The 20,270-nt window shown below is 49.1% G+C and overlaps 6 protein-coding genes across 6 annotated transcripts; 4 read left to right on the top strand and 2 right to left on the bottom strand.

The window, feature by feature from the left end:
* Window positions 1-311: 311 nt before the first annotated feature.
* CNBB2410 (hypothetical protein) lies at window positions 312-2,669 on the top strand (the record flags this gene model as incomplete). Its single annotated transcript, XM_772163.1, has 13 exons — window positions 312-402; window positions 467-564; window positions 640-698; window positions 746-811; window positions 870-942; window positions 995-1,092; window positions 1,147-1,197; window positions 1,292-1,440; window positions 1,526-1,679; window positions 1,742-1,798; window positions 1,863-1,878; window positions 1,918-2,373; window positions 2,430-2,669. The coding sequence occupies 13 exons, from the start codon at window positions 312-314 to the stop codon at window positions 2,667-2,669; spliced, it is 1,608 nt and encodes a 535-aa protein (XP_777256.1).
* Window positions 2,670-3,141: 472 nt separating this feature from the next.
* CNBB2400 (hypothetical protein) lies at window positions 3,142-6,251 on the bottom strand (the record flags this gene model as incomplete). Its single annotated transcript, XM_772162.1, has 8 exons — window positions 3,142-3,158; window positions 3,224-3,490; window positions 3,539-4,870; window positions 4,916-5,043; window positions 5,091-5,449; window positions 5,501-5,651; window positions 5,712-5,902; window positions 6,075-6,251. 8 exons carry the CDS (start codon window positions 6,249-6,251, stop codon window positions 3,142-3,144), a joined length of 2,622 nt encoding a protein of 873 aa, XP_777255.1.
* A 296-nt stretch (window positions 6,252-6,547) lies between these two features.
* CNBB2390 (hypothetical protein) lies at window positions 6,548-7,783 on the top strand (the record flags this gene model as incomplete). Its single annotated transcript, XM_772161.1, has 5 exons — window positions 6,548-6,579; window positions 6,636-6,838; window positions 6,901-7,466; window positions 7,533-7,629; window positions 7,686-7,783. 5 exons carry the CDS (start codon window positions 6,548-6,550, stop codon window positions 7,781-7,783), a joined length of 996 nt encoding a protein of 331 aa, XP_777254.1.
* A 2,183-nt stretch (window positions 7,784-9,966) lies between these two features.
* On the top strand, window positions 9,967-12,820 carry CNBB2380 (hypothetical protein; the record flags this gene model as incomplete). The annotated part of the gene is made up of 6 exons (XM_772160.1): window positions 9,967-10,129; window positions 10,181-10,241; window positions 10,301-11,600; window positions 11,657-11,878; window positions 11,928-12,243; window positions 12,297-12,820. The coding sequence occupies 6 exons, from the start codon at window positions 9,967-9,969 to the stop codon at window positions 12,818-12,820; spliced, it is 2,586 nt and encodes an 861-aa protein (XP_777253.1).
* A 1,049-nt stretch (window positions 12,821-13,869) lies between these two features.
* CNBB2370 (hypothetical protein) lies at window positions 13,870-15,967 on the top strand (the record flags this gene model as incomplete). The annotated part of the gene is made up of 3 exons (XM_772159.1): window positions 13,870-14,691; window positions 14,742-14,963; window positions 15,014-15,967. 3 exons carry the CDS (start codon window positions 13,870-13,872, stop codon window positions 15,965-15,967), a joined length of 1,998 nt encoding a protein of 665 aa, XP_777252.1.
* A 184-nt stretch (window positions 15,968-16,151) lies between these two features.
* CNBB2360 (hypothetical protein) lies at window positions 16,152-20,126 on the bottom strand (the record flags this gene model as incomplete). The annotated part of the gene is made up of 8 exons (XM_772158.1): window positions 16,152-18,650; window positions 18,706-18,803; window positions 18,862-19,005; window positions 19,062-19,296; window positions 19,350-19,403; window positions 19,450-19,538; window positions 19,583-19,688; window positions 19,746-20,126. 8 exons carry the CDS (start codon window positions 20,124-20,126, stop codon window positions 16,152-16,154), a joined length of 3,606 nt encoding a protein of 1,201 aa, XP_777251.1.
* Between the last annotated feature and the right edge of the window lie 144 nt (window positions 20,127-20,270).

Below are 20,270 nucleotides of genomic sequence, written 5' to 3'. Positions count from 1 at the left end.
TGATCGATCAGCAAATGGTTGACTATTAACAGAGGCTATCTCTCTACGAAGCATCATCAGGAGACGACCACACAAAAAAACCCTGTCGTTATCCGGTTAGGCCCTATCGAGTTATCAAGCCCTACAGTTTCCGTTATTAATAGTTAGGGTTACCCATCTCCTGCGAAACAGAATCATTTTTATCAAGCCTGTCATTACTAGAATACTGTTCCTTCCTGTTCAAAATTTCGGCTTTACGATATACCACTTGCTTGCACTCGCTTTTCAAAAAGCTCCATATTCGTCCAGAGAAGCAGTCGGGCAAGGGAAATATGTTGAAGCTTACACGATCTTTGGATGGTGCTACCCCCTTACCTATCACTCAAATTGCAGTGCTTATGGTTGTGAGGCTAGCTGAGCCAAGTAAGTACCGACCCTTTCCCGTGATCTGCGATGGACATAGACCTAACAACTTCCCATGTGACAGTTTCTTACACGGTGATCTTCCCGTTCATCAACCAAATGGTGGAGGAACTGCAAGTCACAGATAATCCTGATCACGTTGGATTCTATTCGGGTTTAGTGGTGAGTCTTCGATGTCAGACACAGTTTCTCCAATGAGTTGAGAGGCCAGGGTATGTCAATCTCATTTCGCTTCAGGAATCAGTTTTTGCGTTTGTTCAATTCTTTACGGTATACCATTGGGCTCAATTGTCAGAGTAGGTTTACATCTATGCTAGACAGTGTCTTAGCTCACAGTTTACAGTTGTATAGGACGAAAACCTGTGCTTCTGCTGGGATTGACCGGGGTCGCTATCTCTGGATCCCTGTTGTAAGTTACCAGCACCGAATGGAGATCGTATAGGGTTGCACTGAGCTTCAAACATTAGTGGTCTAGCCAGTTCCTTTTGGATGATGATTCTCTTCAGAAGTTTGAATGGAGCGCTCAATGGCAATGTTGCGGTGAGTCCTAGAAATTATCGTAAGGTCTTCAATCGGTGTAATGAGCCGCTAGGTGGTGAAAGCAGCCATTGGTGATATCACGGATGAGAGCAATTCCACAGAGGCTTTTGCGATGTACGGACTTACCTGGACGGTCGGATCTATGATCGGGTAATTCGGATGATCGACAATCGAGAATGTCGCTGACTACATGCATCCAAATAGGAATGCCATGGGCGGTTTGTTGTCTCATCCTTTTGAAAGATTTCCCGAGTGGTTCGGCTCGGTATATCTATTGCAAAGCTATCCATATCTATTGCGTCCGTGTATACTCTGTTTCAGTAGCTTTTTAATCTGACCCATCTTTTAGCTTGCCTGGTCGGAGCTGGGTTAACGGTTCTAGGTATTTTGTTTTCGCTCCTTTTTTATCGGGAATCGTTACCAGGCTTGTCAATTCCCCCGATCTCGTTATCTTCTTCATTCTTTATCGACAGCAGGCTATCACGGCGGCTATCTTGGGTCCTTCCTTCTTCTTTTAGCAGAACCTCAAACCATGAAAGGCAGGTTTCAACAGCGTCTTTGATGTCAGAAACGGAAACATTAGTAGATTCCGATACGAGGGACTTTCTTGCATTGAGGAAGGGAATCGAACTGGTGGATGAAAATGTTGAACAAGCAAAAGTAACCAGGTGGGGATTCTGGGAACTAATGAGGTTCAAAAAAGTCAAAATTATGACTGCTACTGTTTTCTTGAATTCGTAAGCTCCTTTTCAGATCCCATTATCGAATATGAGATAACCTGACGAACTTTACTCACTAGATTTGTTCAAGGAGCCTGGAACGCAGCAGTGCTATTATTTTTCTTTGACAGAAATCAGTATGCCATTTGGATTAAACGAAGTACAAGGGATTGTACTGATATTTGATTTATCTTTATGTAGCGGACTAGGCATGTCTGTAAGTAAATGTAGCAAACAAGTAATGTATCTCGAGCAGGTCAGGACTTCGTTGATGACCATTCTGCTGCCGCTACAGGCTTCAGCAATTGGTATCGCAATGGCTATTAATGGAATTTGGACCATCACATGTCAGATTTTGTTTCTCAACCGTCTTCGCCGATTACTCGGTGTCTCACTTGCTTATAAGCTGCTTTCTCTCGGTTGGCCATTGGTTTGGATTTTTATGCCTCTCTTGCGGAACGTTCTTATGTCAACGGAATCGCCCCTTCCACCACTTCAAGACGTGCCGGACACAAAGACTAGTCACCACCGCTATCACCCAGTAATCTATCCAGAAGAAAGAGCATGGCCGACGACTATTTGCGTGAATCTTTACTTGATGTTTGTTACTGTCGTGGGTATGAGCTCCAGCCTCCTGATGGTACTCGTGAACTATGCCAGCCCTGACAAGACTGCACTTGGGGCTATCAACGGGATCGGCACAGCTGCGGGCGTAAGTATATCACTATAGCCCCATCATTTACCAGATATACTGACGCCAGATGTTAGTGTATGGCTAGGGTCATCGGGCCTTCTTCCGTCTCTGCTCTCTTTGCATTCTCGATGGATGGTCAGGTCATGGGTGGCAGGCTCTGGTGGATCTTCATGGTTGGTATGTCACTCGTCAACTTCGGTATCTGTAGCTTGGTTGCGTCCGACAGCAATGGTACTCGTGGTGATCTTGCCGACGAGTTCGATGAAGAGGTGGAATTGGATTCGGGAATAAGAGAGAGAGTTGGTGCAGAATAAGAAAAATCGCACAGAGAAACCGTGGATCTACCCACAGAACGACATTGTAAGATTCTTTCTGCCCGTTACGCGCCTGATGAAATATTTGTTGGAATATAAATGAATTTCTGTACGGATATGTTGAGCAGATTATATTTTGTACCGTAGAATATGATGGTTGGACGAATGAACGAACTTTTGAGAAATATCTACAAATGAGTAACAATATTAGTCACTGAGGTTGTTCCAACCATTTTGCAAATAGAAATGGTGGGGAATCTCTCCAGTCGCAGCGTTATCATCTTCTCATGAGCCGCGTATAGGGCAACGAAGTTTACAAACGAGTTCAAGTGACCAACTGTGGCATGCATTAAAACAAAGTCAAAAGACTGATGTGATGGAAATTTGGTATTGGCGGGAATAGAAGCGTGAATGTGAAGGCGTTGAAGAGATTGAATAATGTGATGGGGTTCGACAATGAGAATTTAGTAGATTAGAATCGACGGTAGCCTAGTAGCACGCATTAGAGGTAGCGCATATACGACATGAAGATGAAGGAAAGAAAAAAAACCCACCATGAGCAGCCATGGGCGCTGGTGATTGACCTCTCCTTTGGTGCATTTGCATCAGCTGTCTTGCATCCGGATGATGCTGCAATGGTGTTTGTTGAGCCTGCTGCAATTGGCTGAAAGCCATCGGAGATTGAAAAGGTCCATCCTCCTGTAAAGCATGAGATGTTGAATCAGGAGAGAAGATGACACGCTGCTGCTGCTGTTGCTGCTGGTGGTGTTGGGATGAAAACAATTGTGGGGGATTGCCATATTGAAGCATTGTTAAAAGGGCTTGTAGTGGTCAATATTCTATCATAGCCAAGTGCGGCCCAAACTTACTATTGTCGTATTCTTCTCGATCTCTTATTCCCTTTTGCATATATTGACCTTGCAACAGCGTCTGCTCCAGCCTTCCGCTCGGTCTTACTTCATATCCATGCAATCCGACTGTCGCCACATTTTGCCTCTGCAGGGAGGGCGAGGCACTGTAGACTGATTCGCCATTCCATCCATTCTCTGTTACTCCAGCGGTCGAATCATAACTGCTCGAAAAATTGTTGTTCATCTGAGCAGCGAACGCTCCGTTGTTAGCATCATGTTGAGCATGAGAGGACAAAGACGCGTCGTTGTTGCGATACCACCCATCCCGGAAATTTAGATCTGCTACGCTACGTCGCCCGTTGCTGAAAGGACTTTGGGCAGAGACGTTGACTGATCCTCGAGCGAAACCAAACCGAGATTCAGTGCGTTGAGCATTGTGGTCATCTTCAGAAATGCGTGAAGGTCCGGGCGTATCGTTCGACATTGCCGGGGAAGGTTCGTCAGCCTCGAAAGGCCTGAACAGTCCAGAGTAATGGTCAACTGGCGGAGACGTTGGTGCAACGAATAAATCAGGAATCTCGGGCGCATGGACACCTAGCTCAGCCAATCCTTCGAGAGTCTTGCTGAATGGGCTAGGCTCGTATCCTTCCGCTTGTGCTTGCATTCTCTGTAGCTCCCTATCGTCCAAACCAAGCACGAACGCGAAGTCTTTGTCGTCCGCGGGGAAAGGGAATATGACAGGTTCAGGATAAGGAGAGTGAATGATGATGGGCTCTGAGGATACAGGAGGTGGAGGGATGTTTTCAATGATATGAGCGGGCGTCTGTGGGGCCGGGGATTCGGACGAAGGGCCAGCATCAGACTCAGCCGACAAATGTTCGTCGGCAGACCCGTCCGTGCCTTCCGAGACAGGCTCCGTTTCGGGAGCAGGAGCGGGAGATGAAGGGGCGAGGACGGGGACTGAGGCAGATGCTGAGGGTACGATATTTCGCGATAAAGGAGGCACAGGAGCAGATGAAGTAGTTGACTTTGTAGTCGCTAAATTTGGCAAAGCATTGGCCTTTCTCTTGGGCGATGTCTGATTACTACTCGGAGTAGTGCTCTGGGTTGAATCGGTACTCCGAGCTCTGGCCATTGTAGCAGACTTCTTCTCCTTCTTCTCTTTAATGATGATTGGGACTGTAGGTGAAGGCGTAGGGAGAGGGAACGAGGCATTGTTTTTACTGAGAGGGAAAAGGCCGTTAGCTTTAGTTGGTCGGGCAATGGCGCCAGCGGAACCGCGACCAGATATCTTTGCACCGATGCCTTTTCCCCAACTGGCAGCGCTTGGAAGGCCGGTTGCCGAGGAAACTAATCACATTAGAACTACCAGATATCAAAAGACGAAAAACTCACCTGAGTGACCGTCCTCGCCTGAAGGTTTGGGCCAAGCGATTTTGGATGACAGAGAGGGAATTGTCTGTTGTGGTTGAGCCTGACTTTGCTGCTTTTGTCTTGCATCGTATTCCGACGGCCGCGTCAAGCTACATCGAGCTCAGCAATGGTTACTTCCATAATACATGGTACGTACGCAATTTCCATGTCTTCTTTTGTGAAAGTGTCGCTTTCGCCTCCCCATTCGTGCAGACCATGACAGTTCGAGTTATCACATTTTGCACCCTTCAAAAATGTCTCGCAATACCTCGCAGTCCCGTATGACGCCTTCAAAACGGCACCAGGAGGGCCTTGCGGAGCAGGAATCCCATCCAGGGAAGTGATACACCGAGCGGCATCTTCTCGTCGGATATACACAATATATATGCCAGTTGAATCAGAATTATCAGACCCAAGAGACGGAACGGAGGTTGATGATTTCGTGTCTGCAAGGTATAGCTTAGAGATTTTGCCGTATTGACCGAAGTAATCGTTGGACCGAAGCACGGATAAAGCCTGCGACAATCTATGAGCAGCGAAACAGGGATTTATACTATGTTGACTTACCTCGTCGCCTATAGCAGGAAGTTTCATGCCTACAACATATACCATGTTTTTCATGACAATTCTAACCCCAAGGAGATGCCGACGACCAATACCAGTCAACTGCTTGATCGTTTTTGCCTTTTTTGCCTTTTTCTCCTTTGCCTTTTTTACCCTAATGGTAACATGATAATCAGCAGGATGATCAGTTGGAAAGACCGTCCAGATGACCTACTCTTCCCAGTCAACAGGTTGAAAAACGACAGCCTTTGTATCATATGTCCGACGACAGCCTGGACATCGAGCATCGGTGGAAAGCAGCTTGTTGTAACAAAACTGACAGATCTGTAAACCGCACTGACAAGGCTTGAAGTTAAGATCTGACAAATCGAGGGGTTCTGCACAAAGCAAACAATCGGGGTCATCCTACAGCACTATTAGCGAGACTGTATCTTATAATGACATTCCATTCTGTGAAAATGAGGATCAAAACCAAACGATCTACATCTCGATGTGTTGTTGCCGAACATGACAGAACGCGTCCCCATGACGCCCCCCGTCTGTTTTCCGTCCAGCAATTCTAAGACATTGCACGCACCTCGTCATCACTCCAGTAGACATCTTGAAGACTTTTAAGCGTTTCTCTGCTGACACCAGCGCTGGATGTACTCGCGGGTGGCGGGTGTATAGTTGACCTTGTTCCACCCAGGCTTGCGAGTGGCTGGTGGCCCGTTGTGGGGTTTGGAGGAAGAGGATGTATGGAGGGAAGGGGCATATGGGGGTTTTCTGATCCGTGTTGGTTACTAAGGGTATAGGATTTGTGGTATTTGACACTATGTACCGGCCGCAGTAGGGGAAACTTGTCAGAAAGCATGCATCGAATTGCCCACCCGTCCCTCCTCCATCGCCCTGATATCAGGCTCATCGCATCACCAAAGGCGGTCTTTGCCGGTGTTTGCCACCCAACCGCGGAGTGGCATCCTCCCCTATCGTCAACACCCATTATTTCCGCCATGATAACGATACATTGCTCTCGATCACTCTTTACGTCCCATTCGCATCATTTCCGCCATGTCAGACCTCAAGGCATATCTTGCCGCAAAGTACGTGCCACCACATCTAACCATATGAATAACTGACCCGTGCGGACGTGTTCTAGGTACATGTCCGGGCCCAAGGCGGACGCTATTCTTGCCCGTTCATCAGATCCCACACTGAAGAAGAAGCGGAAAAAGCAACAGACAAATGAAGATTATATTGGTGGATCAGTCAAAGCTGAAGCCTCCGGTGGTTTAATGTTGAGAGACGAAGATGAAGTTTGGGGCAGGAGTAAAAACGAGGATGAAGAAGATGATGCTCCTGGTACGTTTCTTCACTATTGTTTATCTTCAGTTGCGCATAAGGGGTGTCTAACTTCATCGTAGTGATCGGGAAAGATCTGGCAACTTTCAAGGGATCTAAATCCTCTTGGGCGACCGTTGCCAATAAATCTGCTCTCCCTTTACCGCAAGCTGAGCCAACATCCCCGCAAGATATCAAACCCGATATCAAGGAGGAGCCAGATATTGACGGGCCTGCAGCCTCAGCTCCAGTACAAATGACGAAGCGCCGTGGTGGTTTGCGTACAGCAGCCCAATTGAAAGAAGATACGGAAAGGGAGCTGGCGGAGCAGCGCTCACCGTCTCCTGCTGAAGGTGAAGAAAGACCAGATCCCACAGAAACCGTTCATCGTGATGCCACTGGTAAAATCATTGATGTTAAGAAGCGTCAGGAGGAGGAGAGAATAAGGGAGGAGGAAGAACGGCGAAAAGAAGCGGAGAGGAAAGAATGGACAAAAGGTATGGTACAGCGGAGGGACCGAGAGGAAAGAAGGCGATTGGAAAAGAAGATGGCCGAGGCAGATGTGGGTCGAAGTAAGGATGACGTGAGAATGAATAAGGAAATGAAGGAAGAAGAAAGATGGAATGATCCAGCCGCAGCCTTCTTGACGGTAGGTATTGATTCGATTCTGCTTTTTGCCCCGTTGCATACTGACATCTTCCTCTTCGTTCAATAGAAAAAGAAGAAGAAAGGGCCGAGACGCCCAAAATACGAAGGCCCCTGGGCACCCAACCGGTTTGGTATTGCCCCTGGGTTTAGATGGGACGGTGTAGGTGAGTACCGTCTACGTCCATATCGTTCTCTGCATGAAAGCTGATCACTTTGCCAGATCGTTCCAATGGTTTCGAAAAGAAGTACTTCCAGGCACAAAACACGAGAGCACGACGAGAATACGAGCATAATCAATGGAGTGTTGAAGACATGTAGAGAGCATCGTTTAGCATGGCAGTAATATTTTTATAACAATTCACATGTATGTTTGCATCACATAGATTGGTAATAGTACTCTGATTATTATCTTGTCCCTTGAGATGTGTGGATGTCCCTACCATTTCATTTCCATGATCCTTGTTGACCGATCAGCGTTTGATGGGATGTACAGCACCATTGAAGGGGAAGCAGTAGACTTTTGTCAGATGCGTCACCCCTATCGGTTGGAGCGCCTCCCTTCGACTAATGTCCGCCTAGTTTGTTTATTAGCGCGTAGCGCGCCATTACAACCTCGCTGTCTTCCGTCTTCTGTTCTGTCAAAACGTCGTCACAATAAACGGAAAACTCCCATCATACGGCATCCCGAAAAAAAAGTAGTCACGGAGTTCAGACCGGACCATGGGATTGGATAATCGACATCCGTCAATATCCGCGATTATTGGTGCAAGCAGCATCGTACCGCTGGGTAGTAGCTAAACAGCAACCGATATAATCGTCCAACTTGGAGTTACCAACAACAAGAAGAAAAATTGCTTCGTAGCAGCATCATCATGCCCTATGGTATCATGATTTCATCGATCCGTGAATTAAGAACTGCAGCCGGCAATCAGTAAGTTGTTTCAAGCTGCTACATAATACCCTAAAAAACTGCCCATGTTGAGGATACGCCTAATGACATCAGTGGAGGACTATACATAATGACCGGGGCAGCAGATCTTGTTGGGAAAGCAAATCCAATTCATCAAACCTCCTGCTGTGCTCATTTTGGTCAGGTGTCGGAACTTGTAAAAAGGAGCCAATCGACCTTAGATTAACCTTTTTCAACTATGTGATGTACTGACAAACTCTGTTGATTTGTAATCATATGCCTACATATTTTCGCACTTGTATCGCAGGCGGCAGGTAGTAAGTAGTATAACAATCTCGAGCAGCAGCACGCACATGATGGCGGCGGGAATAGTGGAGTTGTTCGGGTAGCTGTTTTCTGGAATAATCAGAGTGATCACATACTCAGGACTACCTATCGGTTTTACAGCTCGCGTTATGCTCATAGGAAGCAGGAGGCAGCGAATGAGGGAAAAGGAAGGTGATCGTTACTATCATGCAGCAAGTAACGCGTGTGAAAGAATCGTTACTGCACTCTGCAATAATACGCTGTACTTGAATGAATATATGGTACGCGTACGTATTTATCCGGTTATCTTGTACAACTTACTTACGTACTACTACGTATTGTGGGAACCGCTTTGGATCTTGTCTACTATCAGCAGATCACTTGGCTCCTTTCATTAATTGGTGATTTATTTATTGATACATAGACCCGGCTTGGCAACACGGCGATCATCGATTTTCCGGTGTTTGAGCGGTATATAGGGGAGAGCTATTTAGTGCATGACTGCTCGACCCTCGATTATTAGTTTAAGTTAGCAGTCACCAGCAAAGAGAAGGAAGGAAAGGCCTTTGATAATGGGTAATAACAATGAATGCTTTTAAGTTTCGTCGGATTTAAATCATAAATGGGGCTCGATTAGTTTGGCCATGACTCGCTCTAAAAGATGATTAAACGTGTTGGCGGAAGAGTGTAGCCGGTAAACGATTGGCTGTTAGCTGCTGTTTGCGAACGACGGCACGGAAGCGGCTTCTGTTCTCCGATGGCGGGTGGCGAGGCAGCGTGGACTTCAAATAACCGGAAGCAATTTGGCTCCCTGTTGCCCCTGCTGCGTGGCTACCTCCTGGACCGGACGTGGTCCCTTACATCAGAAGACGAAAAAAGTCTTAAATAGGATAATAGTTGCATAGAACGACTACCACCTTTCCATAAGCCGTAGTAGTAGTTTACCGCGTCACAAGTTCACGGGACAGCCTTCTTAAGACCATCCGCTAGTTCCGGCTCGAGATCTGCGTCCGGCATTCAGCAACCTACCGGCAGTCGGGTCTGGCCCATCAGCCACCACACATCCTTTCGACCCCATCGGCCCCGCATAGCGCACGGCTTCGCTGCAGCAGCACATAACATCCTTCCAACGGCCTCCCACGAGCACTAGCACTCGATCGTCACCTGACCACTGCATTACACGCTGCCGCGCCATGAGTCGGCGTCCTCTCTAGTCCCACCGGGTCCTTGCTGCTAGACGATAGACAAACATCTCTTCAACAACTTACCCGCCACACCCCACATTATGGTTGCCCTCGCCCCCTCTCTCCCATCCCCCTCCGGCACGTCAGTCCGCTCATCTCGCCATGTTCCTCTTCTCAGCCTCGCACCCCCTGCCTTGGCCTTAGGCGACGAACTCGCAGTTGGTGAACCCGGTGAAGAAAACAGCGTCGGCGAAATATGGAACGGTGAGTCCTCTTCATGTTGCCCGAAGCAGAAACGAGCTGAACCTATCCCAGTGATCACCCGCGCGGCCGATCTTGTGAAAGACGGCGAACGCCTTGAAAATCTTGCATGGAGGTCAGTCATCGACTTTCATCATCTCACCGTCGATGCTAATGATCGTGACGCCTTTTCAGGCATTGGGGCCAACCCCGCCATGCGTCGTTTGGTCGCCGGCTATCCGCCTCATCCCATGGATCTGCCTCAGACGCATCTATACAGACACCCAATGAGCCTTCTTATTTTACCCGCGTCGAGCGCCGGACATTCGGTGGCGCTTTACAGTTATTGGTTGAAAAGGGCGAAGGAAGCTTCAAGGACTGGGTGGAAGACGCTAAAAAGGCTCTGCCACAAACCCGGGTGCCTACCATCTCGGTACCAGAAACACCAGTTGCCAACGGTGTAGAGATTCGGCTCGTAGAACCAACACCAGCGCCTAGTAGGGTGGGTAGTTTGGGTGGGAGCATCAACGCCTCTATCTTCCCGTCGCGCGAAATTCCCCCGGTGTTGAAAGAGGAGGTTGAGGCTGAAGAAGATGAAAACTCGTCATCAAAAATAAATATAACAGGACGACGGGTGGCAATATCTCCCATGACAGCAAATAGGGACAACGCAAGTTCTCCAAGGAGAAATCGCAAGTTTTTCGTGCAATCAAGTCCCAGCAAGGGGAGCGCATCCGACTCCCCGCTCCCATCTCCTGTCACAAACGCAGCTCTCAATCCCCCATCCCGTACAAAACATGGACGGCGGAGCTCGGGTGATTCTTCATCTGCAAGCACCAGCCACCGTAGGGATTCTACACACGTATCTCATAAGCGGCATATATCCCTCACAACCATGCGAGGCAAATTTCAAGCTGAAAAACGAAAAGCGGCAGAGAATATGGCAAAGAAGCAAGAAGAGGATGTGGAAGAAGAAGAAAGTGGCTGGGAAGACGAGGATCAGGTGAACGAGGACGACGAAAATGAGCCAGAAGATGATGAGAATTGGTCTGACGAGGAAGAAGCCGAGGAAATCGCTGAAGATGAGCCAGTGGAAGAACCCTTGCCAGCGCCTTCACCTCAGGATGACCGTGAAAGGAAAAATAAAGATCCCAACCGGCGCCGTTCTAGTTCTCGCCCGAGACCAAGTCGTGGGTCAGTCTCACAACCCAACATCGGTGCCGTTTTAAGCCGAAGAGTATCTTGGCACGGTGATCGCTCCCGAGAACATCTCGCAATGACACGACCCATTCCACCTCCGCCTGCACCCACGCCGCTACAGAAGATGTCCAAGAAGGAGCGACAAGCTGCGGCTGCTGAAAGAGCTCAAATCGAAGCTAGACTTGAGGCACAGAGGAAACGAGAGATGTTTGCTAAGCAGCAAATTTTTGGTACAAGACCTTCTTCCGGATTGCTAGCGTCTGCTTTACAACGTGGAGCTAGTATGGTTAATCTTGTAGGCGTTTTCTGTTCAGAAACAAAATATTTCAGTGAACTCATCCATTTGTATAGCCATCTGCATCCAATGATGCTCGTACTGTTTTGCGGAATTCCCCCACACATGGACAACTGACCTCCTTGGCCCAATCGCCAAGCTTTGCAGGCCCATCATTGCTCCGCAGCAAATCTGCCGCCGCCATGCCTGTCCAAACTGGAGTTAGTGTTACCATTCCTGCTGGTCACATCTCTAAGGTTGCTGGAAAGCATGAGGCAAGTAGTCAAGAAAGTCAATCGGTAAGTTTTGAGAATCATTTTCAAACTTTCGGACCTAACTTGGTTGTAGAAGGCCAGGGCGAGCGCTGAGTTGGAAAGCGAGAACGAAGACAGCGAGGATGATGACGCCAACTATCTTAACACCACCCAAACACGTCAGAAATTGGCAGCCCTCAATTCCAGACAAGAAACTAAAACAAAAGTCAAGACTGCAGAAGTTGAGGACCGGCCTGATGTAGAGCCTGCCCCTGCGGCCTCTCCAAATGTAGCCCAGGCTTTGCCAGTTGGTCCAAGGCTCAATGAATTCGGAGTAGTTGAGCCCATGACTCCTACTACAAGGAGGAGAAACATCATCATGGCGGAGATGTCAGAGTCATTGAGGAGAAGTAAGCAATGGCCTATTGCCAAATATTGCGTATTTGCTGATGTGATTAACTAGACGTCGTCTTGGAGAGGGAGAAATCGTCCGGCGGCTTATCGCGGATACTCTCCGGAGGTGCTAATCGCCAACGTTCCGCCCCCTCTATGCAGCCTTCCCATCACTCTGCTGTAAACTTGACGCAGTATGCTCAAGACCAATCTCTTGAACATCAACCTACTGCTCAAACTTCTCAATCATCGCAAGACGTCTCTACTCATTCCCAATCCCATGCCAGCGGTCTTCCTCCACCCGCGCCGGACGTAAGACGCCGTCCAGCACCCAACGTGCTAGGTGGAGGCAATATTCTTCGCCCCCTGACGCGTGTTGGTACAGATGACGAGTTGTCTGGTATCAATAGGACACAGTCAACTGGAATATTGGAATCCGGTCAGAGTAGTAGAGGGACGAACGTGCCTCAACCACAAGCGCCAACTATGATCCGCTCTGTAACAGATGGTAACAGTATGCAAGGAGGGAGGGAGAAGAGAGAATGGAGGAGGATCAATCTCATGGACACTAGTTATAGGATTCACGGATGGTAAAGAGGTTAAAGAAGAAGCAAGAGAAAAGAGAGGAGGAACGGCGAAGCAATCGCAGTTTATTACATACACACACACAATCATTCTCGACAATAACAATTTGACGCGCGCTTTCAAATACCTTCATGTTACTCTATCAGCATTGCATTTCGATACCTTGATCCTTTATCATACAGGTACTTCTTACCGGCCGCGTGTCCCGTCAACTACCGACTCTAGTCTATCTTTCTTTTTATACGTTTATTGACTTATATGTAGGGCTTATGTTGTTATTTTTATAGTTCATGGTCATGCATGAATTAAGCTTTAAGCTGCATATAATTTTTTTTGCAGTCAGGCTCTTACACTCAGATGTACTCTATGGATTATTGGGCTGCTTAATTGTGCATCTTCTCCTATAACAGCATGACTCCTATATGGTTAGCAACGTTCTGGCATGCTGCGAGCCTTTGTTCAATTTGACGCGAGTGACGAAATCACGTACGTACCATCATGCCGTGCAGTCTGCTTCATTCGATTCTTGATTTGCCAAACCTTCTCACACTTCTGTCTTCGTTTCATTTCTCGACAGGTTCAAAAACGCATCCTTTATATTGCAGCTCTGACAGTTCGGGTTGCTCTGAGACAACACGGTTTGGCTCACGCACTGATATGAGTCCTTTGTCCGCCAATCCCTTCCATCTGCGCGGCCGACATGGTATCACCCATGCCTAATTTGAATCCTTTGTCGTTAACTCGCTCTGCCTTCTTTTCATGGGGCGGAGTGCTGTGAAGGTCAACATGGTCGACGGCTACCCTTTCCACTACTATATGCGATAGAAATAAGTGGAATTTCCACGGTGTCCTACTCACCATTTTCAGTGATCCACATTGGTTGGATATTCACCACTAAACTTGGTCCCAGCAGTCAAATTTGAATTTCATTTTTAACAAGAACTTCTGTGCGTCATGACTCTTCTGTCGCTGTGTATAAAGTCTCTGCAGCTTACTATGGCAACGCTCTTTTTCAGAAATCCTGCAGACAGCCATCAAGAACTTCCTGAATACTCCCCATGTCACTTCATCGTTACTTCCCCCCGCCTCCTCTAGCTCTTGCTATTCACCCAGCTCCCACATCTAGACCAAAAGTGACTAATAAAGATAAGCATGATAAAGCAAAGGTCAACTTGCAAGCAAAAGCTGAGAAAGGAAAACAAGATCAGAAGGGGCAAGGTGGTAAGGCAGATAAGTGCACGCCTACAAAATGCGACGCAATTGTCAAAATTAAGGATGGAGCTGTACTGACACCTATTTCTCCTGGTTCCAACTTACCGGAACCCCCTACATCTGCGCTTGGTGCAGTAGTATCAGACAATGATAAGGAGGCCGATGCCAAGAAATCGCAACCTGAACAGAAGGACAACGATCAAATTGACAGCACCTCTAAGCTTACTGACCAAGTCCCCGAGGCTTTGGCAGAGAAAAAAGACGACGGTTCTGAGCACATACACAAAGAGACCGACCTTGAGCCTGAGCCTCTCATCCTTCTATCTCCTGCCCCTTACCGACCCTTGAGAACAAGGTTAGATTTACACCCTTCAGTGGTTTACCCACCAGTGAATACTGACCCGCGAGGTGCATATCATAAATACGCAAAGGCCGTGGGTGCCGAGGTTATTTATGTGGATGTGACAAAGGATGGCTGGTTGACTCAACAGTGGAAAGAGAGGAATGAGAGAGAAGCATTGAAGAGACTCATGGGTGAGTGGGAAAAGGAAGTTCAAAAAGAAATCGAAAAAGAACGCAAGAGAGTTATAAAGAAAACTGTGCCAAAGACCAGCGAAGGTATACTTCTCAACCTTTGGAATGAATTAGTAGAGGCCAATAACCATGAAGTGAGGGATGCCTTAGTTTCTCAAAACAGGATTACTGAGGAGATTTGTAGCTTTCGGCTAACGAATTCTGGAACATGTATGACTGGAACGATTCTGAAGCAAGGAAGCACCTTCGTTCTGATGTCAAAAGGCCCGAGATATTCTCCCAACAAGATAACAAAACTGATTCCCCTGCAAGGACGACAGCTCAAAAACCAGAAATCGAATGGACCAAAGAAGGTGTAGAGGACATCTTATCTACTGTTGGTATTCAATGCGTCTACAACATTGAGGTCAGTTGTCGACTATGATTACAAAGATACAGTTCTTATCATCTTTGTAGCGACCCCCTTCTCGTCACTGGTCAGAACCTGCAGCTGCTTTCCTCCTCTTTACGCATGGTTTTTTTCTCCTCCGACTTGACATTGCAATTACCTGGAAACCAGAAGATCGAATCAAACAGGGATTCCAAGTGCTCATTACTAATTCTAATGACCGTGTGTTTGGAGAAATGGTGAAAGCTCAGCAAGCAGAGGATAGAAAAAGAAAAGAAAAGGAATATAGGGAGAGGAAAGAGAAGGAAAGGAAGGAGCGAAAGGAAAAGGAAGAAAAAGAGAAGCAACATGGGAAGACAGGCATTGATGAAGCTCCAGTAATGACTGCAAGCGATGCCAATGCGCTGGACGGCGAACCCCCTGTAATTACCGCCAAACCACCTTTAGGCAAGGCTATCACCACCATCCCAGTCATCACCCCTTCCGATGATGCCGACTCTAAAAACCAAAATCAACAGGGTGATCAACAAGCTGTGAAAAAAGATGTAAAGCAAGAAATCGAAGCAGAACATGCGCCTGGTCCCAAAGCCGCTGACCGTACTGCCAATCCGGCTGGGGTTGAAAAGAACAAAAAACTAAACGAGGCCGATGCAAAAGCATTAGCAAGGGCTATCAAACCCAATGGTGCTGTTGGCCTGGATGGTATCAATATGACTATGAAAGCTCTTGAGCTTGCCGTTGACGACAATAATTTGACTACCAAATCGAACGATACCAAACCTTTGGCCAAAGACAAACCGCTTGTTAAGAAAGATCCGGTTCCTCTGTTCTGGACTTGGACTGAGAAATGCGAAAAGTGGCGATGGAGGAATTATGATGCTGGAGTGCATCTCGTAGGTCCTGGAGGCTGGGAGGAAAGAGACTGGCAGGTGTTTGCAGATGGCAGGCAGATTGAATATTGGGATGCCGAGCAGGAAAAGATTGAAAAGGAGGAGATTGATATCCACGATTGGTCGTTGTAGGTATGCTACTTGAATCTGTGCACAATGGGGCGAATGAATTGTACAATAACAAAAGAACAAATTGTAAAGTGCATACACAGTACGTGCCCCCTCCTATATAACGTCAAACGTCAAACACGCCTTGAAAGTTACAATCACCCAGCACATATCAACGGCCAAGAAAGAATTCAAAAAAAAAACGTCTTTAGATATATCCGCCCTTTTTAAATTTCGCAGCAGCATTTCCTGACGCATTATTAACCTCCCCCTTGTTCCATCTTTGAATGAGAAGGTTGACAGGCTGCTGCTTCTCAGGAGATGATCCGACAGCGCTCTTCAGACTGTCCTTTTCAACCACCTCATCCTCCTTTCCTCGATGGTCTGGATTGCTGCTGTTGAACGATGTGGACACGACGGGGTTCGGTCTGACGGACGGATTGGCCGACATACCTGGTCGAATATAACCAACGCCCACTCCTGGATCTTGCCTAAAGGTGCTTGGTTTGGATGCGACTCTAGGTTTTGTCGGATTGGCCGGCTCATTCCGAGCAGTAGTCGTATTGACAGGCGCAGAGTTGTCCAAGTCGGCACTGGGTTTTCGCAAACCTACAGGTTTGCTGGCCACAAAAGGTTTACTTGCTAAAGCGTTCGTACCCTCACTGGGTTTAGGCACATGTTGACGAACAGACCTCTTGTTCGTATCCTCGCCCGGTTTACCAATGCTTATAGATTCGTATTTGGAAACCATTCCATTGATCGAATCCTTTTTCTGGTGTCCTTGGCTAGGTCGTGAAGGGGACGAGATGGATGTTTTGGGCGGGGATTGAGAAGAAGGAAGTAAAGAGGAAGGCTCGCTACGCAGCGGGGGAGACAGCAATGAGCTTCGGGAGGGTACTGAATTGGATGAGGTGCTGGGAAGGAACATTGATTGTGGGCGGGCTCGTTCGCGTGAAGGGATGCGCTGGGAGACTTGCCCGGTGGATGGTTCCAGCCGAGAGGTGGGGGCGGGTAGAGTCGTCGACTTTATAGGTTCGGGCGAGACAGCTTCACTGGGGGCGACTGTAGGCTGGACAGTAGATGCCGCCGATTTTGGCGATTTCAGCTTTCCATCGTCAATAAATGGCGGCTGGTCGGCCGCGTTTTGTCTCTCCAACTGTGCCCTTTCAGCCTCTGCTTCCTTCTTCCGTACCGCTGCTTCCGCCCTCTCGGCCACATCTCTCTTCCTCATTTCCGCAAGCGGCGACCAGTTGTCCGACAAGATGTTGGTGCCGCCGCCAGTCTTGGCCGCGTCAATATCAAGAGGGGGCGGTCCTCTGTTCATTGCGCTTGTGGCGGACATGGCGGCGCTGGTTGCAGACGCTGGGGAAATCGACCGGACGGGGACGATGCTGGGAATTCGCAGCGAACCCGTCTCTTCGCTGCCCATGAGATCTTCAGGCGTCGTAATCGTCTTTTTATCAATCTTCTTCTCAGACACATTCCACTTTTCCCCTTGTTCTCCATTTCCCCTCTTCATCATTTCTTCTCGTCGCTCGCGTTCCGCATCTTCTTCTTCACCGTGGTAGTAGCCTCTACCTTCTCTCCCCCCCCCTTGAGCCAAATTGGGCGCCAGGCCGGATACTTGACCCCTAAATGCCGTACCTGTCACCTGGGTCGACCTCGGCTGGACATGGACATGTCCATGCTTCTCGGCTTCTCCCTGCATGGTCTGGCCATCTTCATCGGGAACCCTCGTATGGCCGCCAGTGAGATTACGAGACATGGACGGCCTGCTGTTGACCAAAGGCCGAGGACGAAGTGCGCCGAAATAAGAGGCCGCACCGCGGGCGGTGGTGGTACTGCCAGGCGTCGTGTTGGCGTTGTCGGAGGAGGAAGGAGGCGAGACGACGGGTGAAATGAGCTTTTCGGGTGGGCTAAGGGTGGCTTCACTGTTGAGAGTCTCGATGGAAGGGAAACGGCTCTCGAAAGAAAGGTCTCCTTCGGGTACTACGCCGGCGGATGGAGGCTCGGGCGATTTGTGCGATACTGCTGGAGAATGTTGCTTTGAGATCACCGTCGTCGCACCTGACGGGACACGCTTGACTGGGGCGGATGATCGAGAAGAAATGGATGGAGTGCGGGTGATACCGGACCCGAAGGAATCGCCAAAACCGGTAGGACGCTTGATAAAGTTGGAACCGTATCGGCTCTGACTTTGTTGACTAGATCCTGTGGTCCCAGTTGGCCTGACTAGAGAGGCGCCAGCGCCAAACGAATCACCAAAGCCTGTAGCGGTCGGCTGCGTAGAAGACACTATAGGCATTCCAAAAGCATCAACTGGAGGTGGCGATGTGGTGGACAACGGCGCGCTTCCGGAAGACAGCGAGGCGCTCTCTCCCGTGATATGCAGTCTCGACGGTGCTCTGACATTTGCCGAACCGGACGTCATTTGAGGCTTTTGCTGGGCTTGTTGCACCGGAGATTGCTGCCATCGCGCCTGCTGGGTTTGTACTGCTGTTGGTCTAGGGCTCTCCCTGGCAGTATCTCGCGTAGGTCGTCCTCTTCTCTGCGGCTGCACAGTGGAGGCCAGTGATGGCTGTAATGACGGTGATTTGCCCATGGACGATGGAGAACCTGTAAAATCCAGGAGGTTATTGGAAGAATGTGACTGAGGTTTAGTGGGACGAGGCTGGGCGGGAATGGGTAGCGACTTTAACGTTATAGGCTACGATATGTTTTAGATGGGGTTGAGGGCGATGGGGGGGTGGGGAAATGCTCACATAATCAACTTCTGGTCGCGTGCCGCTCATTTCATGTGCGACGCGCAGGACTTCAAAAACTGTGGGCCGCCGGGCAGGCTGCTCTACTAGCATGGAGGCTTTATAGGTGTCAGCACTTGTCCGAGCGGGCCAAAGGGATAGCGTGAAAAACCTTACCGATGAGATGCTGAAGTCGGGGAGAGTACTGCGGCATAGGCGGGAAAGTATACTTGGCGTTCACGATTGCCAACGGTCCGTGCTCCTCGAAGGGAGTTGTGTAGTAGCAAAGCTTGTACAGCAAACAGCCGAGGGCCCAGACATCTAAAATCTCATGAGCTCACAGCTCCACCGCATAGACCAAGATGCTGTATACTCACCGCTCGGAAGTCCGACAGGAAGACCCAACATTGGCTCCACCATCTCTGGACTCCTGTATTGCAAGGTTGTATGCCGGTTCAGGTCCATAGCAAGCGCGTCAGCTTCAAGCTTTGTTTGGGGCGGCCTGTCGGCTGGGAAAGTTGTAGAGCCAAAGTCGCATAGTTTAAAGATGAGTGAGGTGGGTCGCTGAGGGGTTGGCGGGATATTGATGGGTTGGGAAAGGACATTTTCAATCTAGAGAGGACATGAATGAGTCGAATTATATAAGGGTGGCAGAGTGCGCCCACCTTGAGATCCCGATGCAAGAGAGGTTGTTTGAGTGAGTGCATGGCAGCGACAGCCTGATATGGGATGAATAGCTGCCCACGCCAAACTGACAACACTTACTTCGCAGACATCAGTGAAGATATTGAGAATCTCAATTTCTTTTAACCTGTCCCGCAGTCGCTTGTTGAGAAGATCGATGATACCGCCGCCTGGCATACGTCAGCCTGCACCGTCAAGATCGTTGGAAGCTTACCAGCGCAAAACTCCATGAGGATAAACACTTCATGCTGTCCTGCAGGAGAACGTGTATGCGACGAGCCAAGATACTGCACCAGATGGGAATTCGGCGGGAGTGATTTCTGCTGTGGGCATCAATACACCCGTCTCTGGGCAGCCGTTATGCACGGGACACGCACCATGACCTCGATCTCCTTCTTCACGTCCACCCAGACCGAGTCGTCTTGGAATGCTATTCTCTTGAGACAGTGCTGGGTGTAGCCCTTGTCGCCCCATCGTCCCTTCTTCTCGGCGCTCCTGCCGGGGGGGTAGATGGGCGTGTCCGAGGTGGTGAGGTAGACGTGTGCGTACCCGCCCTCTGAGAGATAGCGCTCTATCCTGACGTGGCACTGGCCCACATCCACTATCTGGCCCGGATGGAGGGTGCCCTTGTGGCGCTGCGGGGGCGGGGGGTGCTGCTGGGGGTGGCGGGGGGAGGCGGCCTGGGCGGGATACGGGTGTTTCTGGGCGGCGGGGTGGGGGCTGTAGCGCGGCCCGGGCGGGGGGGCGGGGGCGTACATCGGGCGGCGGTGCGTGCAGGAGCAACGGGGCTGCACTGTTACATCCATCGACCCCGTAACTACCGCCCTAATTACGCCCTTAATTTGACGCGGGGCTCCGGACCGTGTATCGGCCAGCCTGATCGATCTGCCAGCCATGGACAC

This window comes from Cryptococcus neoformans, chromosome 2 (genome assembly GCF_000149385.1).
Source record: "Cryptococcus neoformans var. neoformans B-3501A chromosome 2, whole genome shotgun sequence".
Classification (NCBI taxonomy): Eukaryota; Fungi; Basidiomycota; class Tremellomycetes; order Tremellales; family Cryptococcaceae; genus Cryptococcus; species Cryptococcus deneoformans.
The sequence above is the reverse complement of the archived record's forward strand: the minus strand, read 5'-3'. Positions and strand labels throughout refer to the sequence as shown.